The 20983-nt window shown below is 39.0% G+C and overlaps 1 protein-coding gene across 1 annotated transcript in view; it reads right to left on the bottom strand.

Annotated features, from left to right (window-relative positions):
• Nucleotides 1–20983, bottom strand: part of NAALADL2 (N-acetylated alpha-linked acidic dipeptidase like 2) — a 358090-nt gene that overhangs the window by 252909 nt on the left and 84198 nt on the right. The window contains exon 2 of the mRNA XM_062582696.1: nucleotides 12304–12805. Coding sequence (XP_062438680.1) covers nucleotides 12304–12805 — 502 coding nt within the window. The remainder of the gene's footprint in view (nucleotides 1–12303; nucleotides 12806–20983) is intronic.

The raw sequence follows: 20983 nt of genomic DNA, 5'->3' as shown, positions 1-20983 counted from the left end.
AATTTTGAAAATTTAATGCTCTCATTCTCCATCAAAGTTCTCATTTTTAGAAGTAGAACAATAAAGAATTGCAGAATCTGATCTCATCTGACAATAAACGACACAACAGAAAGGCAGATGCAATCCTTTTAGGCTAGAGCCTTTGATATATATATTTCAATAACCTTTTTTTCCCTGTTAACGGACTACAAGGTAGGCCCCAAACTGCCTCCAGTGTGACCAAGTAGAATACAATATTTTCACTCTGCTTTTCAAACTTTTGTTAGTTTACTTGAACCATAATACAAAAAGACTGGGCATACGTTGCAATAACATAGTGCCTTTCATTTTGGGTGGGTTCTTCTGTTCTCTTTAAACAAGTGATACAGAATACATGTAGAATTTACCTCTTCTGTTCCTCAGGCTGTCATCTCCTGTTGCACACCCGCAAAGGTACAAAAGGTACCAACTAAAACATGCATGCTGCATTTCAACCACTAAAGATGGTGGTGATAATCTTAAAATACGGTCAAAATTTTGGAGTTAACATTCCTATTTTTCAAGAGAATTCCTATTGGTTCTTTGAGGAACTCAAGCAGGATCAAGATTCTGGTTTTATATCTCAAAGCAACCTAATTTCTCATACTATCAATGAACTACTATTAGCCAAAAGAAAGAAAAGTGCTACTTTCTGAGGAGCTAATGCCGCTTCAAAAGGGCTGTGAGTTTGCAAACTTATCCTCCAAGATAATATGTTCGTTTTTGTATGTATAACAAGTTTAACTGATCTCAGTACACTTTGGTAAAATCTTTGAAAAGACTGATGAAACGTGCAGATTCATAAAGTTTTAGATCAAAAGCAACTATTAAATCATCTCATCTAGCCTTTTCTGTGCCACAGACGCACATACGTTCTGCCTCGTGTTGAGCCCCATAACTGAAGAACTCGCAGTCTCGGTAACAAAGTCGTGATGAAACTTGCCGCATCACGTATAACCTTACCTTTAGTGGTTATTTCTATTTTTAACTTTATGCTTCATCTTGCAAACACTGCTTCTTGTTTTTCCCATGCTAGATTAAGGTGCCCTAGTATCTATTTTCATGTGGGAGTATTTCTGCACTGTGACCAACTAACCACTCAGTCCTCTTTGGGATAAACTGATTGAGCTCTTGAAGCTTTTCACGTTGGAACATTTTTGCTTAGAGTGTTGCATTTCTTTTAAAAACTCTAACAACAACAACCCCCCCTGCTCACTTATACACCAAGCATACTAAAACTTAAAACAAATATGGAGCAGAGAACCACTTGAAATAGCAGCCTACAACATTCATTGTAAATGAATGGAATCTTATAATTTAATATTTTATTCTGCCTAATATTCATTTCACTATGAAGGCGATGAGCAACCCCAACACAGATCAAACTTGTATTTCTCATGTAATGTTAAGAAAACCCTACTGTCCTTACTAGTAGTTGAGGTCCAACATTTCCTTGCAGAACTGAGTCCTTAATAACTCTCTGGGCCTTTGAAACTGCAAAAAACTAAACACAACAGTAACTATGTTATGAAGAATTTACGAATAAAAGAGTCTTGCTCTTGGGGTTAGAGTAATAATCAAGTTTCAGTCATTATCACAGGGAGAAACGATAGTACACACTAAAACAACTAAAGTTTTTAAATGAGTAACATATGTGACAAAGCCTCAGACAACACACAAAATTAAATGTAGGTGTTCACTTATGCACAAAAACACATGTAAAAATGGATAGCTATATACATATATGTGTGCGTGTGTGTATATATATACACACACACACATTTCTGTAACGCATAATGGTCTTTATGAAAGTTATTTGAAGTTAAAAGGAAAAAAAAAGTGATTTAAGTTTTCTGTTGGGAGAAAAGGAATATCCATATTAACTTCCAAAACTCAACATCTTATTTATCTTTTTAGCATGTAGGCTGAATAATTTAGAACCAAAATCACAAAATCCCCCCCAAGGGTGCGTGCTAGGACTCTGAGAAACTAGACAGACTTAACTCGTTCCCCGTCCAGAGTTTCGTTTTCTTAAATAGTTTCTAGAAATATTACCAATGAAAAACAAGCTTGGTAATAGGGAAGAAAATTACTTGTATTCTTTAAGCCACTATTTGCACTGCTAGCAGCACAGTGGCAGCTTCCATTTGCCTTGCACTAAGCACATCATGAATAATTCAGTTTCCTGCTTTGTTCCCTAAATAGTTGACAGAGGATGGAAACTTTACTCATGACTGCATGGCCTTTTTTCTACGCTTGTCTATTTATTTAATAATGTACATTACTAGCCCCATCACCTAGGCTGGCATTTATTACAAATAAGATTATTCAATAGCTGTGGCTCACAAACGGCCACAAAACAAGCAGCTGCCACCTTTTGCTCAAAATTGCATTCACCCAGCTGTTTAAATAATTAACTAATCCCAATCCGCACTGCATCAGCGCTGCCTCACGCAGACTTCAGCAGGAACCCGAACCCCGAACGGCCGGGAACGCGTTCCTGCCTCTGTCGGGATAGCGACTGCCAACACGCGAAACCGCGGCTGCCCGGCTCGAGCAAAGCTAAAGATTTCCACCGACGGCACACGCCACGGACTCCGCATCCGCCTAACTCCGGGGCTTCTCCGGCCGGCAGGCTCCGCTTCGGCACCCAAACGGAGGCGAAACGCGCTACTGCGGGGAGCAGAGCAACAGACTGGATAGCTGAGCCAGGGAAGCATATTCAAAACCCCGATCGTGTTATATTATGTAGGATTATATCATGTTACGTAGGGTTATGGCATTATCCTTCAGCCATACCCTACCTGCCAAAGGAAAGAGGCTTTGCTTTTCCGGACTGATACCTCACAGCAATAATACTAAGATTTACACAAACGTCTTTCCACAGAGCTTTCCAAAATTTGCCGGAGAGCAGTCAGTCCTCGATGGGATCGCAGCAGCCACAGGACCGGGGATCTTTATCCTTGAGCCTCACGCAGCCGGCTGGCTAACAAAGTTTGACTGCTTCTTAAATAAGGTAAAATTAACAAAACCCTCAAATACTATCTTTTCACAAAAAATCAGAGACTATCACATTATTGCATGTAGTGCACTTTTATGATTCTAATAGTGCTGGAACAGGAAATCTCTGAGAGAAGAGCAAAGAGCCGACCGTTTCCCAACAGCCGAACAGGTGAAAGTTGCCAAATCTTCTCCCTTCTTCTAAGCAATTAACTTTTACAAAACTAGGACGTTAAGTTAGTCGAGAACCAGAACTTGTTTTGGATGGAAATGTCAATGCACAGACAAAAAAAACAACTAACTTGGAGTAAAAATCCTAAAATGTCCCAAGAAATGCTAATTCTAAACAATTTTGCTTCTAAGCCACTAGAACAGTTTGAGAGCAACATTTGAATTTACTTTTCAGTTTTTATAGTTCACTAAAAAGAAAATAAATGAATTGGTAAAATTCCATTTAACTGGAATATTTCAGCTTTTTCATCCTTGAAAAATATTCATAAAATAAGCAGAAGGGGGGGGTGTCAATGTTTTAACTTGGATAGGCACTCACTCACCAAGAAACTACACGTATATAGATCTGGGCCAGTACATGTGTGCTTGGGAAACATAAGCTTATATTAAGGACAAGACTTCTCACATGTTTAAAGGTTATTCATTAGTGAGATGGAGAAAAATTATACATACATATAGAATTATTTTCCTTTGTGTCTGCAAAGAGCACTCTTCAGAAATTCAGAGAAGTCAATCTATCAAACACACTTGTTTAATTTTGAAAAGTTTCCCACTATAAAAGTCACTGTATTACCGGGAAAAGCCCTAACTTTTTAATACATTTTATATCTTTTTCAGAACGGCAGCTACAACACTTCAGAAACTCATCACCTTTCCAGGAGAATTGAACTGAGACTAGAAGCCCCTTAATGCAAGGCTACAGCAGAACACACTTATTAAAATTGACTATTATTCAGACAATATCAATTTCATTATCTCTGATCGATTCCTAGCAACGCTCCTTAGTAGCCTTCAGTTACAAATGCTGCACGAACAGTAACTTAATATTGCACAACAAATTGCCATCCTGCTGCTCTTGGTAAATTCGGGAGCAATCTGACTTATTAGCAGGCCTCCAGTAAAGAGCTGTCATAGGTGCTGACTGTGGGGAGCTCGATGTCAAAGCACCACCAAACCTGGCTGAGAAAACTCTTTCCCCTCGAGGCCTTGTTAATTTGATTTATGTATACAGGCAGGAAACTAATTGCTAATTGCTGCAGCGCCTACCGTGGAATTGCAGCTTTCTCCTCCAATGCTGCATCTCAAGAGTACCAGCAGACGTCAGCTTTACAGCCTGAAGATGAGAGATGCATCCTAAGCAGGCATGCAGGCATTTGTGCGTGTTCGGTGCTCAAGAAATTTGATAAGAGGACTCTCTGCAACGCCCTGCGCCACCGTCTCCTTGGAGGGAATGGAGCCACCCTCCAACCGCGCTGTACAGCTGTATCGTTGAGCTGCGAGAGCCAACGCAGTTAACTCAGCAGGAGCAAACTCTCGCCCTCGTTTAGGCAATTAGCAGAGAGTCAATGTATCTAGTGCCACTAATCAAACTGTTAAGGGTTTTTGTTCTCGAAGGTTTCGCTTCTCAGTATCTTTGTAAGTATGTCCCCGGGACCACGAGCTAAAACTGCCGAGTCTTCTTGCATCAAGTTGGGAAGACTGGACAGTGAAGAACAACTTTGTCCAATTCCCACTTCCCCTGATGTTTTGCCATTGGAAGCAACTGGCCTACAATACAAATTGGTTGTCACCTCAATAGCACGCATGCTTTTTCCTTCAAATCCTTTTTTATTAAAAGAAACTTGAGTTGGTGACACCATAAAACCGACGACTGGCGACGTGACTAGGTCTTGCGCCCCTAGACACTGCCCTCTGGGCCATCGTTAGTGTCAGAATGACTCGGGCAATCTAAATAAAGAGAACTGTCTAGACAAGTGTTTCTTTTTCAGATGTAGTCCAGTACGGAGCCTAACACTCCCCCAAAGCATAAAAAATATTATACCAAACACTACCCAACCCATTAATACTTTGTGATTTGTAGGTGTTTTACCACCTTTCCAGCTTGTCACGCTGCAACAGGAACGATCCTGAGAAACCCTCAGCTTCCCAACAGCCTTCACCAGCACGCGAGGCAAGGGAGAGAGCAAGACGTCGAGGACAGCCACACCGTGCCGAGAGCAGCCCCACGACACGGGCAGATTCAAGGAATCGTTATTTCCTCTCCAATCCTGCTGTTAACCCGCACAGGGCCCCTACAATGAGTTTACAGTAAACAGGCAGCTACTTTTAAAATAATTAAGATTATGCAATCAAAAAAATAAGCGATAAGAGCAAAATTAATTTATATTCTACAGATGATCAAAACCAGGTATGACCTTTTACTAGAAAATGAGAGGCCCTGGACCAGCACTCAGTTTTTCTGCAAAAAGGCACTCTTGCGTATGAAATCCAGGGCCAGGTCCTGCTGCAGCTCATGCAGGGCAGGATTGTGCACTGCATCCCAGGGGCCTCATCTAGAGCAGCCTTCTGCTGCCCCCCAGCATCGCCTCTCACATTTCCCTCCTGAATCCGTGAATCCATGAATGTGTCATTAAAACTAGATACTGTACCACAAAGACGGATTTGTGAAAGAAAGGAGGGGGAAAAAAATCCTACGATAAAACAACTTCTAAAAACTCCCAACCAGCTCATCTACACGTTTTACAATTCCACAAGACAAACCACCTAGAAAAACACTGTTGTGCTAAAACACTCCAAAGCATCATTCTCCGTTCTCTTATAGCCCTGCAGGACGTATACAACGCACTACAGCGCTCCGGCCTCTCTCTTTTTGAGCAAAGGTCTCAGAGGTTTGACAATACCTCTTATTTTCATACACCTCTAAGACAAAATTAGATAATTCTTGTCATTTAAAGAGTTTATGAACTGATACGCTGGCCCAATTTTGATTTTCTTTCTATAGCACAAGAATGCACGATGGTTTTGAGAAACAAGCAATAAGACAGAAGCTATTCATATAGGCTGCAACAGATAAGAAAATTTATCAAGGGACCAGTTACTTATTATGCCAATGTGAATATACAGCCTTATTGGATCTAATTCATTACTCTATCACACTGCTGTATCACTTAAAAAAATAATAATTTAAAGCAACACAGTATACTTCATTTACAAAGGACACTGACATAATACAAAAAAATCAGATTTTACAGTAAATGACTTACCAAACATAACATCTAAAATTCAATATATTTTTATGGTTATCCTTACAAAAAATAATCAACTGAGAGAAGAATTGTTCTCACTGAACCACACAGTAGACTTCAAACGTTAAATGAATCCTTTCAGTGCTGAAATACCATAAGACAAGACTCTTTTGGTGAAATTCTGTTCTCATTCAAAAAGGAAGAGGAACTTCATAAGCATATGCTGCAATGGAAGCTAACAGGCACAAATTTGCATCTCTTTTTCAGGTATTATATCAGCATAATGCTTCCCTCTTTCAGCTACAGAAAAAACGAGAGCTATGTTTGGCAAATTAAAAAAGGCAAATGAAACAAATCAAAAGAAAGCAATGAAAGAGCTGTAAAACAGACGCTTTCTGTTAACACCGCTGAGGTCCAGACGCACGCTATTGGGGACGGGGGAGATCACGATACTTGATATAGCTGGACATTCGTAGCCTAAATTTATCAAGCTATGGCTCCAGAGACAGCCACTTGGGCCATGCTGGGCATCTTTCTTGTATAAACGACGCTGCTCCTTGCTCAAAGAGCCATTCTTTAGCGGCAAGGTAGCAACAGGGCAAGGTAGGAAACTGCCACTTGCTTGACGTTGCTCTTACGTCTTTCCAAATGAGTCTCCTCGGTCCTTCCCAGGAGGAACAGCCACTAGAGCCCCTGAGCACAACAAAATCACTTATTTCTCCTTTTCCTCCTCATTCCATTCCTGTAGGAGACAAAGCTTTGCTCCTGCCACGAATGCCTCGTTCCTGGGACAGCAGATAAAACTTTGCCAAGTTGCAGCTTGGAAACGTAATTCAGTGTAAATCACAAGAACTTAATTTTGTTGAGAAGTCTGGGGCTCGTTTTGCTTACTACGTACACGTTTCATAGGTTTTTCCCTGAAAGAAAAGATTTGAAGCTCCAGGTTTTTACAGAGCTGAACACGATCAATAGGGACATCGAACATTTGGGTATGGAACGGCAGCTTCCTATCTCATCCTCAAAAAAATGAAGTAAACTCCTTTTCTCACTGTACAGGAATTCTTGTTTCTTTGGCAATGATTGTACAGGAGAGCTGTTGCCATCCACTTTGTTAAAGCCTTTTGAAGAAGGAAAGCTTAAGTTACGGATAACACTGGGCACCAGTGATGAATTGATTCCTCCCACAGATCGATTTGTGAGATTGTGCAGGTGATACCACCTGTGATATCACCAGTCGGAAGAAGGAACAGAGAGGCCTCCAAAGGACAGTTAGTTACCACTGGATGTATTAGGAAGGGATTTAAACCTCCCCGTTACTCAGTGTGTGTAGGGGGGGAACCATACCAAAAATAGCATTTGAGGAAGCATATATTTAGTATGAAAAGCAATAGAGCGGATGAGGAACAGCAGCAAAAAATCCTTCAGCATGTGGCCCCACACTCTTAACCATGGACGGAAGTATCCAAGTTAACTGCAAATATGATAGTCATCGACATCTACAGACCTTGAAAGAAGTTAACACAGCAAAGCAGTACAGTGCTATCAGAATTTTAAAATTAACACTTGGGAGAATAAACTGATCTGACAAATAAAATGCAACAGCTAGAATTATCATATGAACGCAACTGTCTACTTTCCTTCCACTTATTATTCAACACTAATCCTCCTGTTTAGCTGTTTTAATTTACGGAAGTCAGAACAAAATTAGAAATTCCTGTTATGTATACATAGCAGTTCCATATTTCACATGAAATTTAGGATTTTGTTCCATTTTTATCGATTTTGGAGCAAATGAAGTTATTTCATGCAAAATGAAAATACCATTTTTTGTATTTCTTCTATTCAAATGCTTTGCACTGTCAAAAATACAGTACAAAATATTTTGTTAAGGACGTCACATTGGGCAGCAGCATTTATTACAATATTAGAGGTCTTAGAGATGGTATTTTGCCTACATTTCAGGCTTTCTCTGCTTGTCCCCTTTGATTTCATTATTAACATTCAACTCAAATGCTGAGTGAAGTCCTGTTTGCATAAAACCTGAATATTCATCATTCTTAAATGTGAAAGCTTAACAACACACAATGAACAAAATCTTAGCACTACTGAATTTTGTGACAATACTCCAACTTCAAGACCCGAATGCCATTACTGTCTTCTATTATTTTGCCTTGTACATAAGAAAATAGGGCAGGAAAAATCTGCCTAAAAGGTAGCGGGAAGGAACTGACACTGCACAGCACACTGATCTTTAACTTGGCAACAGAAATTCAATCCACTCGTTATAAACACTAATCTGCTGAATAGTTCAATTATGTAATAATGAATATTATATAGCTAAATCGCATCTGGCAGATGCACAATAAAAACAGGATAAACATGCATCTTCAGCCTCCCTCTCTCTATGCACAGCAAGAAGGAAAAAAACAGCTGAATTTTCAGATGCACTTAAGTAATATTAGAGAACGGAATTCCGTTTTCAAGAATAGTTTAAGAATGTTCTTTTTCACTGCAGATTGGATTCATTTACTTTTGAAAACTTGATAGTACACTTAGAATCATTAAGCGTTGCTATATTTTTCAAAATCTTATTAAAAACTTAAGAGACTTCCGCATCTAAACATGTTCATCACTTTTGAAAACCGAATTTTTATTATTCTAGAGATTTTTATTTAGGATCTGCAAACACATTCCACGGGGGCTACCGAGACCGCCAGACTAAAACACAGATGGCTATTTTCTAATTACGCCCTCTTGACGCACTGTCTCCAAAATGAAGTCTGGACCTAGCTGTCCTAAGAGAGAGCCTACTTTGAGGCTGTAAGGCTTACTAGCTTTGTCCATCTGTGTTGCCCCAATTAGTTTTACTGGTTGCAGACACCACTTTAAACAGTGCCCAAGATGCTCTGTATCTTAACCTCTACCCAGTCTCTTTTGAAGGTAGGACATACGCCCTTTTCATATTCACCTGTAAAGCTGGTGGGAGCTAAGATACAGCAGACTGGAACTATAACCTTCTTAGACATCTTTCCAAAGAAAAAGTGAAGAGAAATATATTCATGGCACCAACAGATATAATACTATTAGATTCCCATCAGGTCAGTGATGTTTGCAGAATTACGTGCTTTTTGCACGTCAGTGCTGACTCTGTCCATACAACAGAACAGTATGTTTCTCTTTTAAAGTTCAGAGCAAATAAATATTTAGACTTCTAAAGTATTAGATCTATTGATTAAAGATTAACAACATTTGTGCCAATCTTTTGTCACCATGTGGAACACAACGAGCTGGAGAAGGGAAGCCTTTTAGCTTTCTACGGTGAGTCCTCTCCTCGTGTGAGGCATCTCTTTTTAGTCCTGTTGAAAATCTGAATCATCAGGACTGAAGCGAAACGATTTCTATTTTTAATGTCAACACTGTCAGCACTTCCTTACTGGTGGTGGCAGTAGGAGGTTTAAAAAAAATTTTACAGAGATTATCTTTATGTAGGCTGTATCATCATTAGACAATTTAGTCAAAGCCAGTAACTACAACTGTGCAAAACCACACTGAAATTCTGTAGTGCTGATGTTCCTTGGGAAACAAGGTGCATAGCTCAAAGAATAAAAGGAAACAGTGGGTTTTGTTATCTAATGATTTCTGGTATGCCTGTTGTAAAAGATGCTTCAAATGCAGTAAGTTGATGGAGACGGCCAGAACGGGATGCACAGAAGAGCAGCACGCAAACTGGCGCCGAGAACCTCAACTAGGGAAGCTGCGCGGGAATGCCCAAGTCTCCTCTTGCGGCGCGTTGTGCACACAGACCATGCGCATGCTCCTCCTTTCCCTAACATATTCTTTGGTAATGAGGCTTCCTTCAACTCACACAAGAGGCCAGCCTAAATCCCAGGGATATCAGAGGAAATCTCCTGGTGCATTTCAGGTCATAGAAAAGCCCAGAAGGTCCCAACAGTCAAGGTTAACCTGACTGCAGCAGATTTCATCCTAACAGAAAGTTGCTACCCTAAATCTTCAAGCACATCAAGGTGACGTGCACTTGCTTAATAAGATTGGCACTGCTATGTCTGGTGTGCATTTTTCTCCTAATTCCTTCTTCAGGGCTGTTAGCAAAATTTCTCACTATTATCAAGTCTGATCCAAGTAATAAGCTAAGAAAATTAGATTAACGTCATTCTGAGTAACATTTAGAAACTGCAAGTTAAGCAGCTGCCACTTATCCTCATAATTCTAAGTATATTAAATTGAAAGAAGTCTTACAATAACATATATTGATTTTGTCGGGGTTTTTTCCCCCCAAGGAACATAAGTTGCACGTTCTGTATTTGTGGGGCTACGTGCATGCAGGCTGCATTGCAGCTCTGACTCTTGCCAAACAGATGTTGCAGGAAAGCACTTAACACAACACGCAAGGCCCAAGGAAAACTGTCTTCTGGGTACTGCACCATACCAGAAGCATTGTTTGTTTATATACACTATTGATAGGCAGCCAAATTTGTCCTTGATTACACTTGTTGAAAAAATACCAAATTCTAAGAAATACAGGTGTTTATAAAAGGATAAGGAATTAAGGAATAAAAGGAAACCCAGGTTTCATAAGATCTAAAGTATTTATAAAATTTCCTTCTTCTCAGGTTCAGATTTTCATCAGCATCCTAATAGCAAGCTGAAATAGTTTGAACAATGTTGAAATAAAGGAATGTTTGCAAGCCACCCTTTTGAAATAATAAAATTAAAAGCTATTCTCAACCCCAAAACACAAAGTATTGGAATATTATCCTAAGACTGACAAAATTCTCTGCCATTTGTTGTAATTCTTATAATAACCAACCTGTAGAGCTCGGTCTGTTCAAACGCTTTGTTCATGACTAAGCCTCATGACAGACTTCAACTTAATTTCCTTTCCAAGCAGATAAGGAGGTTGAATTTTTACCCTTCAAAATCACAACTTTTCAACAACTACAACCTCTCTCTTCATGGAAATAATTAGCTCTATCAAATAGAGATGGATCAACTCATGAAAACTGACATCAAGTCTTTCATACATTTTTTCCGTTGAATTTAGTAAGTCTTGGCTTGAAATATGGTACTACAACTTAAAGGCCTTTAAGTTTCGCTTATCAAATATAGTAAAAAGACTATGTTAGAATATTTTCAATTTACTTCTGATACACCTAGATCAGGTCTTTAGATTTCCACTGCAACAATCCTTCGTAGCCTCAGATATGTAAGTTCTGCCAGTTCTGCTCTGCAAGTGACAAAGTCATCAATGTGTTTCCTTTATTATGAGGAAAAAAAAAAGAAATAAAAAAGTAAAAAACCTTTCCATTGCCTAGCGTCAGTTCCAGACGCCTGAAGCAAGCTGATTTCCTCCTTCATATAGAAAAAACTTTCAAAAGTAGGACGGAAAAGCCGGTTTCTTCCACATTCACTGCTGCAGGAAAGTGATTAAAATTTCCACATATATTGGGCCAACGGTGTACCACTCATGCAGACCTCATACTTCACTACCACCCATTACTTCACCTCGTAGACTAAAAAACAAGTCAGGATCCCAACTGTCATCATGATTAAATGGGGATTTCTTAAATCAAGAAATATTACAAAATGGAGTCTAAAAATCTTGGTGTTTGACAATGCCATTCAACAGTTCACTGGATTTAGAAAGCTAATTTCTCTGTATTCCTACTTAGTTTGAATTGCCTATGTTTTCCAATTCAGGTACAATAAAGGTAATATTAATATTTAGCAACAGAATGTTATTAAAGCGAAAACAACAGAGACTCTTACAGCAGGAATATTTCCGTATCACAATGACTAACACAAATCCGCATGCAGTTGCAGTCAGACTACTTTCATTCTCTTTCCCACAAACACGTCTATGGAAAATGTCCTAAACATTATGGTAAAACTGAATACAGGAAGAAAAATTTAAAGATTGTTAATAAGATAAACAAATAAAACAAATTACAGGCGATCTCAACATTGGCACCTGATTGCATTTAGACAAAAACATATCAAGGTTACGTACCTGTAAATCTGTTGAATATTTTCAGCTTTGATTTCCTTGAGAATCTCTTGGTAGACATGAGGGTTATTTGGTTCTGGAGATGTTGGGGAAGGAGGACATTTCTTGTATGCATAATATCCTATCAAAATCCCCAAAATAAATACAATCAAAACAGTGCAAAGTACTTTAAGCATCTGACAAAACCTGCAGCGGTTGCTCTTTGGTGCGGGTCTCGTGTAATGCGAGATGTAGTCTGGATCCTCCTGAAGTCGCTGGAATTTTCCTCTAGGAGACGTGGACGGCTGAACAGGCTCGAGGTCGAGGTCAGGGCTCCGTGCGGTCCCCAGGGGATGTTGGGTTGCCCCATCCAGGCGGAAGTGGTCAAAGCCAGGTTCCTCCAGCTCCTTCTCCATATCCCACTCCAGGTCCAGCGCCGTGGCCTGGAGGTCGTCGCTGTCGAGGTACGGAGAGTGCCCCTGGGCCCTCTGCTCTGCGTTCACTTTGTGGTAGGCCATCTTTTTATCTGTTAAAACAAAAGAAAAAAAAAAAAAAAAAACAAGTGTTTGTCTCCTTACGACTCCTTTGTATGCTTGAGGACTGAGCATCTATATTTAAAAGCAAAAACCGGGTTCGCAGCATTCCTTTCTCCCTATTTCCATCCTCCTTCCTGCCTTCATAGTATCATTACTCCCACGATCCTCATCACAGAGGGGAAAGAACTTATCTGAAGAGCTACAACGTACTGTAAGAATACGAAGGGGATATAAGAAGGGGATTTACAAACACCAGTGGCAAAGCACAAAAGTTATCATATTGTTTTTTCGGTCTCCAATCTCCAAGATAATATTAAAAATTGAGTGATAGCACATACGGTTTCCAAAACAATTATTTATTACCTGAAAGTCATTTTGAAGCTGCAACAACTTTTATCAATTCATCGTATAAAATAACGCCATTAAAGTAAAAGAAAAAGAAAAAAGAAATGAATACTTGCCTGCTCTGGTTCTGAACACAAGCAAATGGTAAGTTAAAAATGAAAATTCAGGGTGACACTGTACTTACACATCAATAAAAGCTTTCATTTAGACAGAGCATTCTATTATTTATAGGTATTTTAAATGCATAGCTCCTGAATGACTGATGAATTTACTCAGAAATTGCCCCTGCTGTTTTGCTCCACTTATTCTTCCCATTTTAATGAATCAAAATCATTGCCAGGTACATATATCAAAATCATTCCTTTAATAGCGAGGCCTATCTGTGGCAGTTCTAGACATTTCTAAATGCAACTCTGACCTCCAGGACAAACTCTCCAAGTCAATTTTCAACAAATCATTTTTTAACAGACCGCAACAGTACGGTGCTGTCTTCATCCGTACTTGAACAGTCCATCACACAAGCTTCAGTAATTTAGGACTTTTCACACACCAAACAGAACCATCAATTAGTACAAGCTGCAGATACAGATATTAAACTTCTCACATCTGACTGACATCCCCAGCATTACATTATACCTCCCTTTTTATATTTTAAGGCATTTTCTTTCCTAAAGACCTACCCCCAGATAACGTCATTTGGGCCACATAGTAGACGAACCTACTTTAACGGCAAAGTAGAGTTTAGCTTTGTGCAGCTCTTTGAAGAGAATGAACTAGGAGAAAGCGCTGATATAATGAACCGGTCTGTTGTTCCCTGAAAGACTACCTTGCTTTATACAACATCAATTTACAGATCTTATTTCCTTGTAAAGCCATATAAAAAAAATCCCTTGCCTGTAACTTCCACACAGTACAGCAACAGTCAAGCGAGCACACACTTCAGGCAGTATTTCAAGTCTAGCTGTCATATAGGTTTTGCAAGTCAATTTTCGCAAAAAATCACTCCACCTGTGATCCAAATTCTTCTGTATGCAGTGGAAGCAACAGAGCTTAAGCTGAGCTGAACTAAAGAATCTAAATTAGTGTGAATAAGCTTCATTATTTATTTAAACAATGATAAAAAAAATGCTTGTCTTTAAAATCCAGTTGTGTTAACAAATAGTTTAAACCTGCATAGCCATAGGGCATTTGGCCCTTGTTCCAGCGAAGTACTCAAAGTGAGACTTAGTGCAAGGAGTGAAAGCAACATCACATAATTTTAAGCACATTTGAGCAAATGGACTTGAATGCTTTTCTCTGGAAAGTCCACAAGTAAACTTTTAAAATCATTTTAGCTGTCCTTAAGGATCCAAAAGTATTTTTTTTTTTTTTTTATCAAAAGCATCTTACCTAAGAATGAGCAGAAAGATAGTTCAAATCTTTGCAGATCTGTTCAATTTAGTAGTCAAGTAAATACTGCAGTTCTGAGGTGCCTTTGTGCATCTTACCACGATGCATGCTTGAAATTATGCATATGCTTCATTGGCTTGCAGATCAGAGATCCAAGTGGCAAAGGCCTTGTAGCTATAGTCCTACCAAATAATACATGCTTAATTTTTGCAAATGAAGAGGATCACATACTCATAAAATATTAGTTTGAAGGGACCTTTGGAGGCTATCCAGCCCACTACGTCACTCAAAGCAGGACTATTGCCAGTACTGTATTAGATAAACCGCTGCTTTGTCCTGCTGAACCTTGAAAACCTCCCAGGATGGTGGATCCCAGCACCCCTTCGGATAAGCTGTTTCACAGCTGCTCTACCCTCCTTCTGGAGTTTTTCCTAATGCAAGACTGAACCTCCTAAGCCACAATTTACACTTTCTTTTACCACCTGCCCCTACCAAGCTTTTGGCTCTGCTATCTCTACTCCAAGTAGTTTGCTGCTATCAGATTCCCATCTTCACTAGAAGAAGCAATTGCAATATCAGCAGTCACCTGTGGGACCCCCTTCAGTTTCTCAAAATCCTTCTTGAACTGATGGAGCCAAAAACAGGACACAGGATTTATGCACGGCCTTACAGCAGCAGAAGGCAACAACTTTCTGTGATGCGCTAGCCACGTTCCTCCTGGCAGCCCAGTGTGCTGCCTGACTTGCATAAAAAGCTAACTGTTGGCTCCTGCTCCCATTCAGCATCTGCTGTAATCCAGGTCCCTCTCTGCGAGCCAAGACTCAGGTCAGATCCTGCCACGTTCATCAAGGGAGTTATGACAGCCCTGGGGCAGAAACCTGCGGTTCTCCTCACTGAACTCACCCACTCACCCAACTCTCAAGTTTGCGAAGGTCCCTCTGAACCACAGAGCTGCAATTCAGCACATCCACCTCTTCCTCCTAAATCAAGGGTCACTCCAAACTTCCTGAAGGATCATTCTGCTTCATCATCCAGGCTGTTGCTGAAGCTATTGGATAACAGCGGATCCAAAACAGATCCTTGGGCACTATGCTTGTTACCAGACATCTAGATATCAAGCCATTAAGAAACACCCTACAGAAAATTTGTCCAGCCAGTTTTCAACCCGACTCCCCTCTCACTCTGTCTCCTCCTGCTTTGTTGGTGGAGAAATTAACTGGCAAACTGTCAGTGACAGAGGACACTATCAGATAACAGCATCTGCCCCAAAACCTCAACTTTGCAGCTCCATTTTGTACCGCTTTTAATTAGAAATTAAAGACAAGTGTTTTTTTTTCCTTTAAGAGCAAAACATATCATCACTGTGTTTGGAAATAATCACCTTGATTCTAGAATTACTGCAGTCATTTAGCAAGTTGCTTTAGCCAGAAGAATAAACTCTTAAAAGGTTTCTACAATATTACCTGTAGAATATGAAATAAAGGTAGTATTTCAGATCCCATTGCATGGCTAATATCAATCCGGCTGAGCTTTTAAATGGAGACCATTGCATAGTGGTGGTAGTTAAGTTCTCTCTGCATTTATGATATTTTAAAAATGCATGTTATTGTTCAATGGAGTGTATTAATAAAGGTTATTTAAATTGCTACAAGTAAGCGCATAATAAAAATTCTTATGAAATTTCTTTAACTGGTTATTAATGCAGATGAGTCGTAACCACATTTTACAGCTTAATATTTCAGCCATTCAATTTTTGTGCAAAGTACCAAACTCAGTTACTGCATTTCAGAAAAGAAACCATCAAAAAAACCAAACCAAAACTAAAAGATAATATTCCCTTCTCTTTTATATTTAACACCAACCTTTGGTGTATGGATCTTCCTAGCAATACGCATGCTTTTATTAAAGAATACAAAGAACAAGAACAGCTCCAGTTAATGTCTTCCCTTTTTGCAATACAATCGACAAATTTACTGTTTGATTATAGGGACATAATTTACTACAAAGTACCTGATATTGTGGCCCACAGTGTATTTAACTATGCCAATAATGATTTTAGAAACTGGTTTTCTAGTTCTGAAGGCACAAATTATTCATTCCCTATAGCTTAACGTGTATTAACAGCCTAGTTTATTACTCAGTTGTTCAAGGCGGTAGCTTGGCTTAAATGTTATGTAATAAAAAAAATTTTAGGTAGGAATTAGTAGGATAAAAAATACTTCATAGAGAATAATAAAGTAAAAAAAAATAGAAAATAGAAAGTTGGAAGAAGTATAAAGCCAAGAAAAATAACCCTATGATAGTCTAGCTCAGTCTTCTTTAAAACACAGATCATAAAATGAAAATATTTTCAAAAGGCATTTTTGAAAAACTTCAGGAGATAGAAAATCCTTCCCATCTGCCAGCAAGCTGTTTCAACATTTAACTGTTGTTAAATACACGTTTTATTATAAAAAGTCTGAATCTGCATGAAGTAAACTTAAAAGCCATTCTACAAGGACAGCAAAATGGATCATAAATTGTAGAATACTGGACTATACCAAAGCTGATGTCCAATGAAGTTGACGTACATTTCTATACTTCCACTTATTTATGAGGAAAATTGCTATAGCGAGATGACATGTCAAAGTAGTGCTAAATATCCTTCCCGTTAGCTGTACGTAAGAAATCAAGTGACCTCTCAGACCGTTAGAGCCTCAGTGAGCCCATTTCTAAACTACCTACTTGTTTCCTCACCTTAAAAATCATGTATTTACATGCTGCACACAGGTGTCTTATAATGAAGCCACCAGAAATTTCTTCTGTGATCTTTTCTGCTTGAATCCCCATCAATGAAGCCTTTGAAAACTATATAAAAAGGACTGCATGAAAGAGGCAGCATCTGTATCACTGCCTCTTTCTAATACCTCCACAGCAGAAAGGTCAGCTCATGTGAATGTTTCATGAAACCAACAGGCATAGACCAAAGCCAATGAATAAACTGCAGTAAATTCCCTTATCTTTGCTACTGCTGCTGCAGTTGTTAAACCCAGTTATAAATAGCTGAGACAATTAGCAGGCTCATGCACAGCAAACGGAGTGGCAAGCTTTAACATGCTGCCTGTAGCGTACGCCTTCTCAGGACATTCAGTGTTCATTACCTAAAAGGCAAGATTTACCATGGAAGGGTACTTCTTTCCCTAGTCACACACACACACACACACACACACACACACACATTAAAAAAAAAAAAAAAAAAAGAAAAAAAAAGAAAAGAAAAAAGAAAAAACACACACACCTGAAGTCATGCACTAATCTCATTTTTAATGGCTCTCTTTCATTCTAATTTTCTTCACTCTCAATATGGTCTATTAAGAGCGCTTTTGCCTTAAGTCCTTGTAATCATTTTGTGTTTGGGCAGACCCCCCAAATGGATACAATGTCACCTGTTTAAAGGACAAATTCCTGTACTTGTTCCCAAAATAAATCTCCACCACGCATCCAAGTCTTTAAAATGTGTATGACAGCAGCTCAGCACTCCATCAGCTGATGTCAGGTTTCAGGATGAGCCAAATTTCTTCACCAGCCTTATAAATCCCTGAAACAAGTAGTCTGCAGAACAACTTGACGACAGCAATGCGGTATTTCCATCATCTTTTCCCTAATTTTCTGGAGAATGATTTTTGCTTTCCTCTTGTTTGGGACACAAGCTTAGCCACTTTTTTAGTTACAATAGAAAAATTAACAGTTCTTCATTCAACAGGCTCTGCTCGCTGACAACATTAAGACATTGTGCTGGAAAAAATGTGATGACTCCTCCTGAGTAGTTGGGACAAAAACTATGCAGTCTTAATCCAGTACAAAAGAGGGTGACATAATTTATCCCAGGAAATTACGTCCGACTCCGGAAGGATTATGTTATCCTGATAAAAGGATGTATTGTGTAGCTAGACCTGCAAGCACGAGGTCCCAAGACCAAGTTTCAGGAAATCACAGATTCTAGACACAAAGATGTACTCAGATCTCTTTAGAAGAGACTTTTAAGTGAGCTAGATGCATTAAGGACATGTTGTCCCCAAACAGAATGACTTGAGATGTCTACATGTGTAAACATGATAAAACGGAACCAAAAAACCCCAACCCAATATTCAAAAATAAATTTTTAAAATATTCTACTGACACATACTTCCTTAGGAACATCTGCTTTTGTGATAGGAACAACTGGCTTTTGTATGTTTTTTGTTGCCACAAGACAGCTATGGCCTCAGTTGTAGATGACAAGTACTTTCAAAAACCTGTTTCTACAGCTTCTTTTGAAGGCCCTGGAATTGACATCAACACAGTAGAGAGCAAAAGAGAGTCTAACCTACAAACTCCCTGTTATCCCAGGAAGCAATCGTCCAGAGGGATTATCAGAGCATAAGATGAATTTTGTAAAACCTCTCTCATTGCAAAAGGGTATCTTCCTTTTGTTAAATCTTCACATGGAAGTCAGAGAGATATAGGAAAATATGATGCTCTATCATCTCATTTAAGGGTTAATTTTTTTGGATGGAACCAGATTTTAAGTGACTGACGTATAAAAATAAAATTATTCTATCATCACTAGCCTAAGGTCTTCTGACTTGCTATAGAAAAATAGGTCAGTTCTTATGAAAAAATCCTTTTTTCAAAGTGTATTTTATAAAAAGTTTTCTTCTTTTCTTGCTCTGTGAGATTTGATCGAGTTTTATCAACTTCAACAGTGACATAGGGCCCTTAAAAATAATATATTATAGAGCTGAAGATAGTAACATTTACAATTTAGCTCTATTGGAATTTTACTATATTTTGATAGATGACAGTCTTAATGATTCACTGCATGGTTTAGAGCAGAAAACAGAATAAGGCAGTAATATTATTTTCCATTTTTTTGAGTGAATTGTATCCAAAGAATTCAGAAAATAAGCAAGTTTATTTCACAAGCATGCCAAATTTATTTTGTGGGTGAACTCTAGAATGTTAAAGCTCAAGTACCACAGTACCATTACCAAGGCGACTGCTACAGCAGACCAAGAGGAGAACAGGTTTATGAAAGCACAGTTCTGTACCCATACAGCCATGCAGAGGCACACTAACACTCCCGAACTCTACCAAAAGGCAATCTACCTCTGCCCCTGGCAAATCAAGGGTACGGTCACTGAAACCAGTAAGTAGTAGCAACCCAGTACAATAATAGCTAACGCGAGGTGCTGTCCACCAATTGTAGCAATGAAGTCTTCAAGGCACCGCTGCTCTTCCTAGGACCTGACCAAATTTGCCTTAGATACAACATTAGCAGACTTAGGGTTGTTATAGCAATAGGCAAAGAGTGGAGTGGTAATGTGTTTGGTGACCTTTGACTACATTAAAAAAAAAAAAAAAAAAAAAAAAAAAAACACTAAATCGCTAGCAAAATAAGTTGTTGAGTTTGAGAAATGTCAGAGTTTGGTCATTTGAGTCTGCCTGGAGGTGTAATTTTGCAGGGCGCACAATTCCCGCAAATTCCACGCGAATTCATCACAACACATTATTTCACACACAGACAACATGGTGCGACACCCAGCATCCTGCACGCTCCAGCGTCTACGTGCAGAAATGAGTTTATGACTTCTCTTTGCAACAAAACACAAGGCGCATTAGTTCGGGTCAACAAAGAATCCTCAGCGGATTTCTGTGAATAAAACTCAAAGGAAGCATCCTTCTTTCTGCTTCTTTGCCTGCATGCGTATCTGTAATGCAGTTCCTCCGTGCCTGACACGGCCTTTCTCCACCTCAGAGTTGGGAGGTCAGTGTGGAAGCATCTTTCATTAAACACTGATTTGTTCCTTTAGTTGAGCATCACTCACTCTGCAAATACATTTAGGACCTGTGATGAAGTAAATCTGTATGTAAAGCTCTGTAGCATGCATACACGCCTTCAACACCTTTCTAGCAGAATTTTGCACTTTATGTTAGCCTTTCCAGAATTAAATCACAAAAAGCAGCTGCAACTGATGCTCTTTTCTGCTAAGGCACATCCAGCACTGACCTTAGTCTTGCGAGACAAGATACATAGATGCTTCCTGGGTATACAGTTAAAGGCTGAAAATAATCTCTCTGATAGACTCCCTATCATCACTTTATGCAAATTTCTCAGTCTTGCAGAGATGTACGAGAATGAGGGTATCATGATTAATAAACTGGAGAAGTGCAGTATTTAAAAGTTTAGCTCAATTCTCAGTTTTGCATATCCACCTGTTACAGACATTTTCTGACACATACAAGTTGTCAGAAAAACATTTTTTTTAAACGTGTTAATTTATTCAGCTGGTATTAGGCTGAACTCCAAACAGTTCTTATTAATTAGTCTATACTAGTGAAGTTAAAGTAATTTCTTAAAAGTAAATATAATATTACTTTACCAAGAATAGAGCAGCCTTGGATGGGAACATAAT

Source organism: Rhea pennata, chromosome 9, assembly GCF_028389875.1.
Source record: "Rhea pennata isolate bPtePen1 chromosome 9, bPtePen1.pri, whole genome shotgun sequence".
NCBI lineage: Eukaryota > Metazoa > Chordata > Aves > Rheiformes > Rheidae > Rhea > Rhea pennata.
The sequence above is the reverse complement of the archived record's forward strand: the minus strand, read 5'-3'. Positions and strand labels throughout refer to the sequence as shown.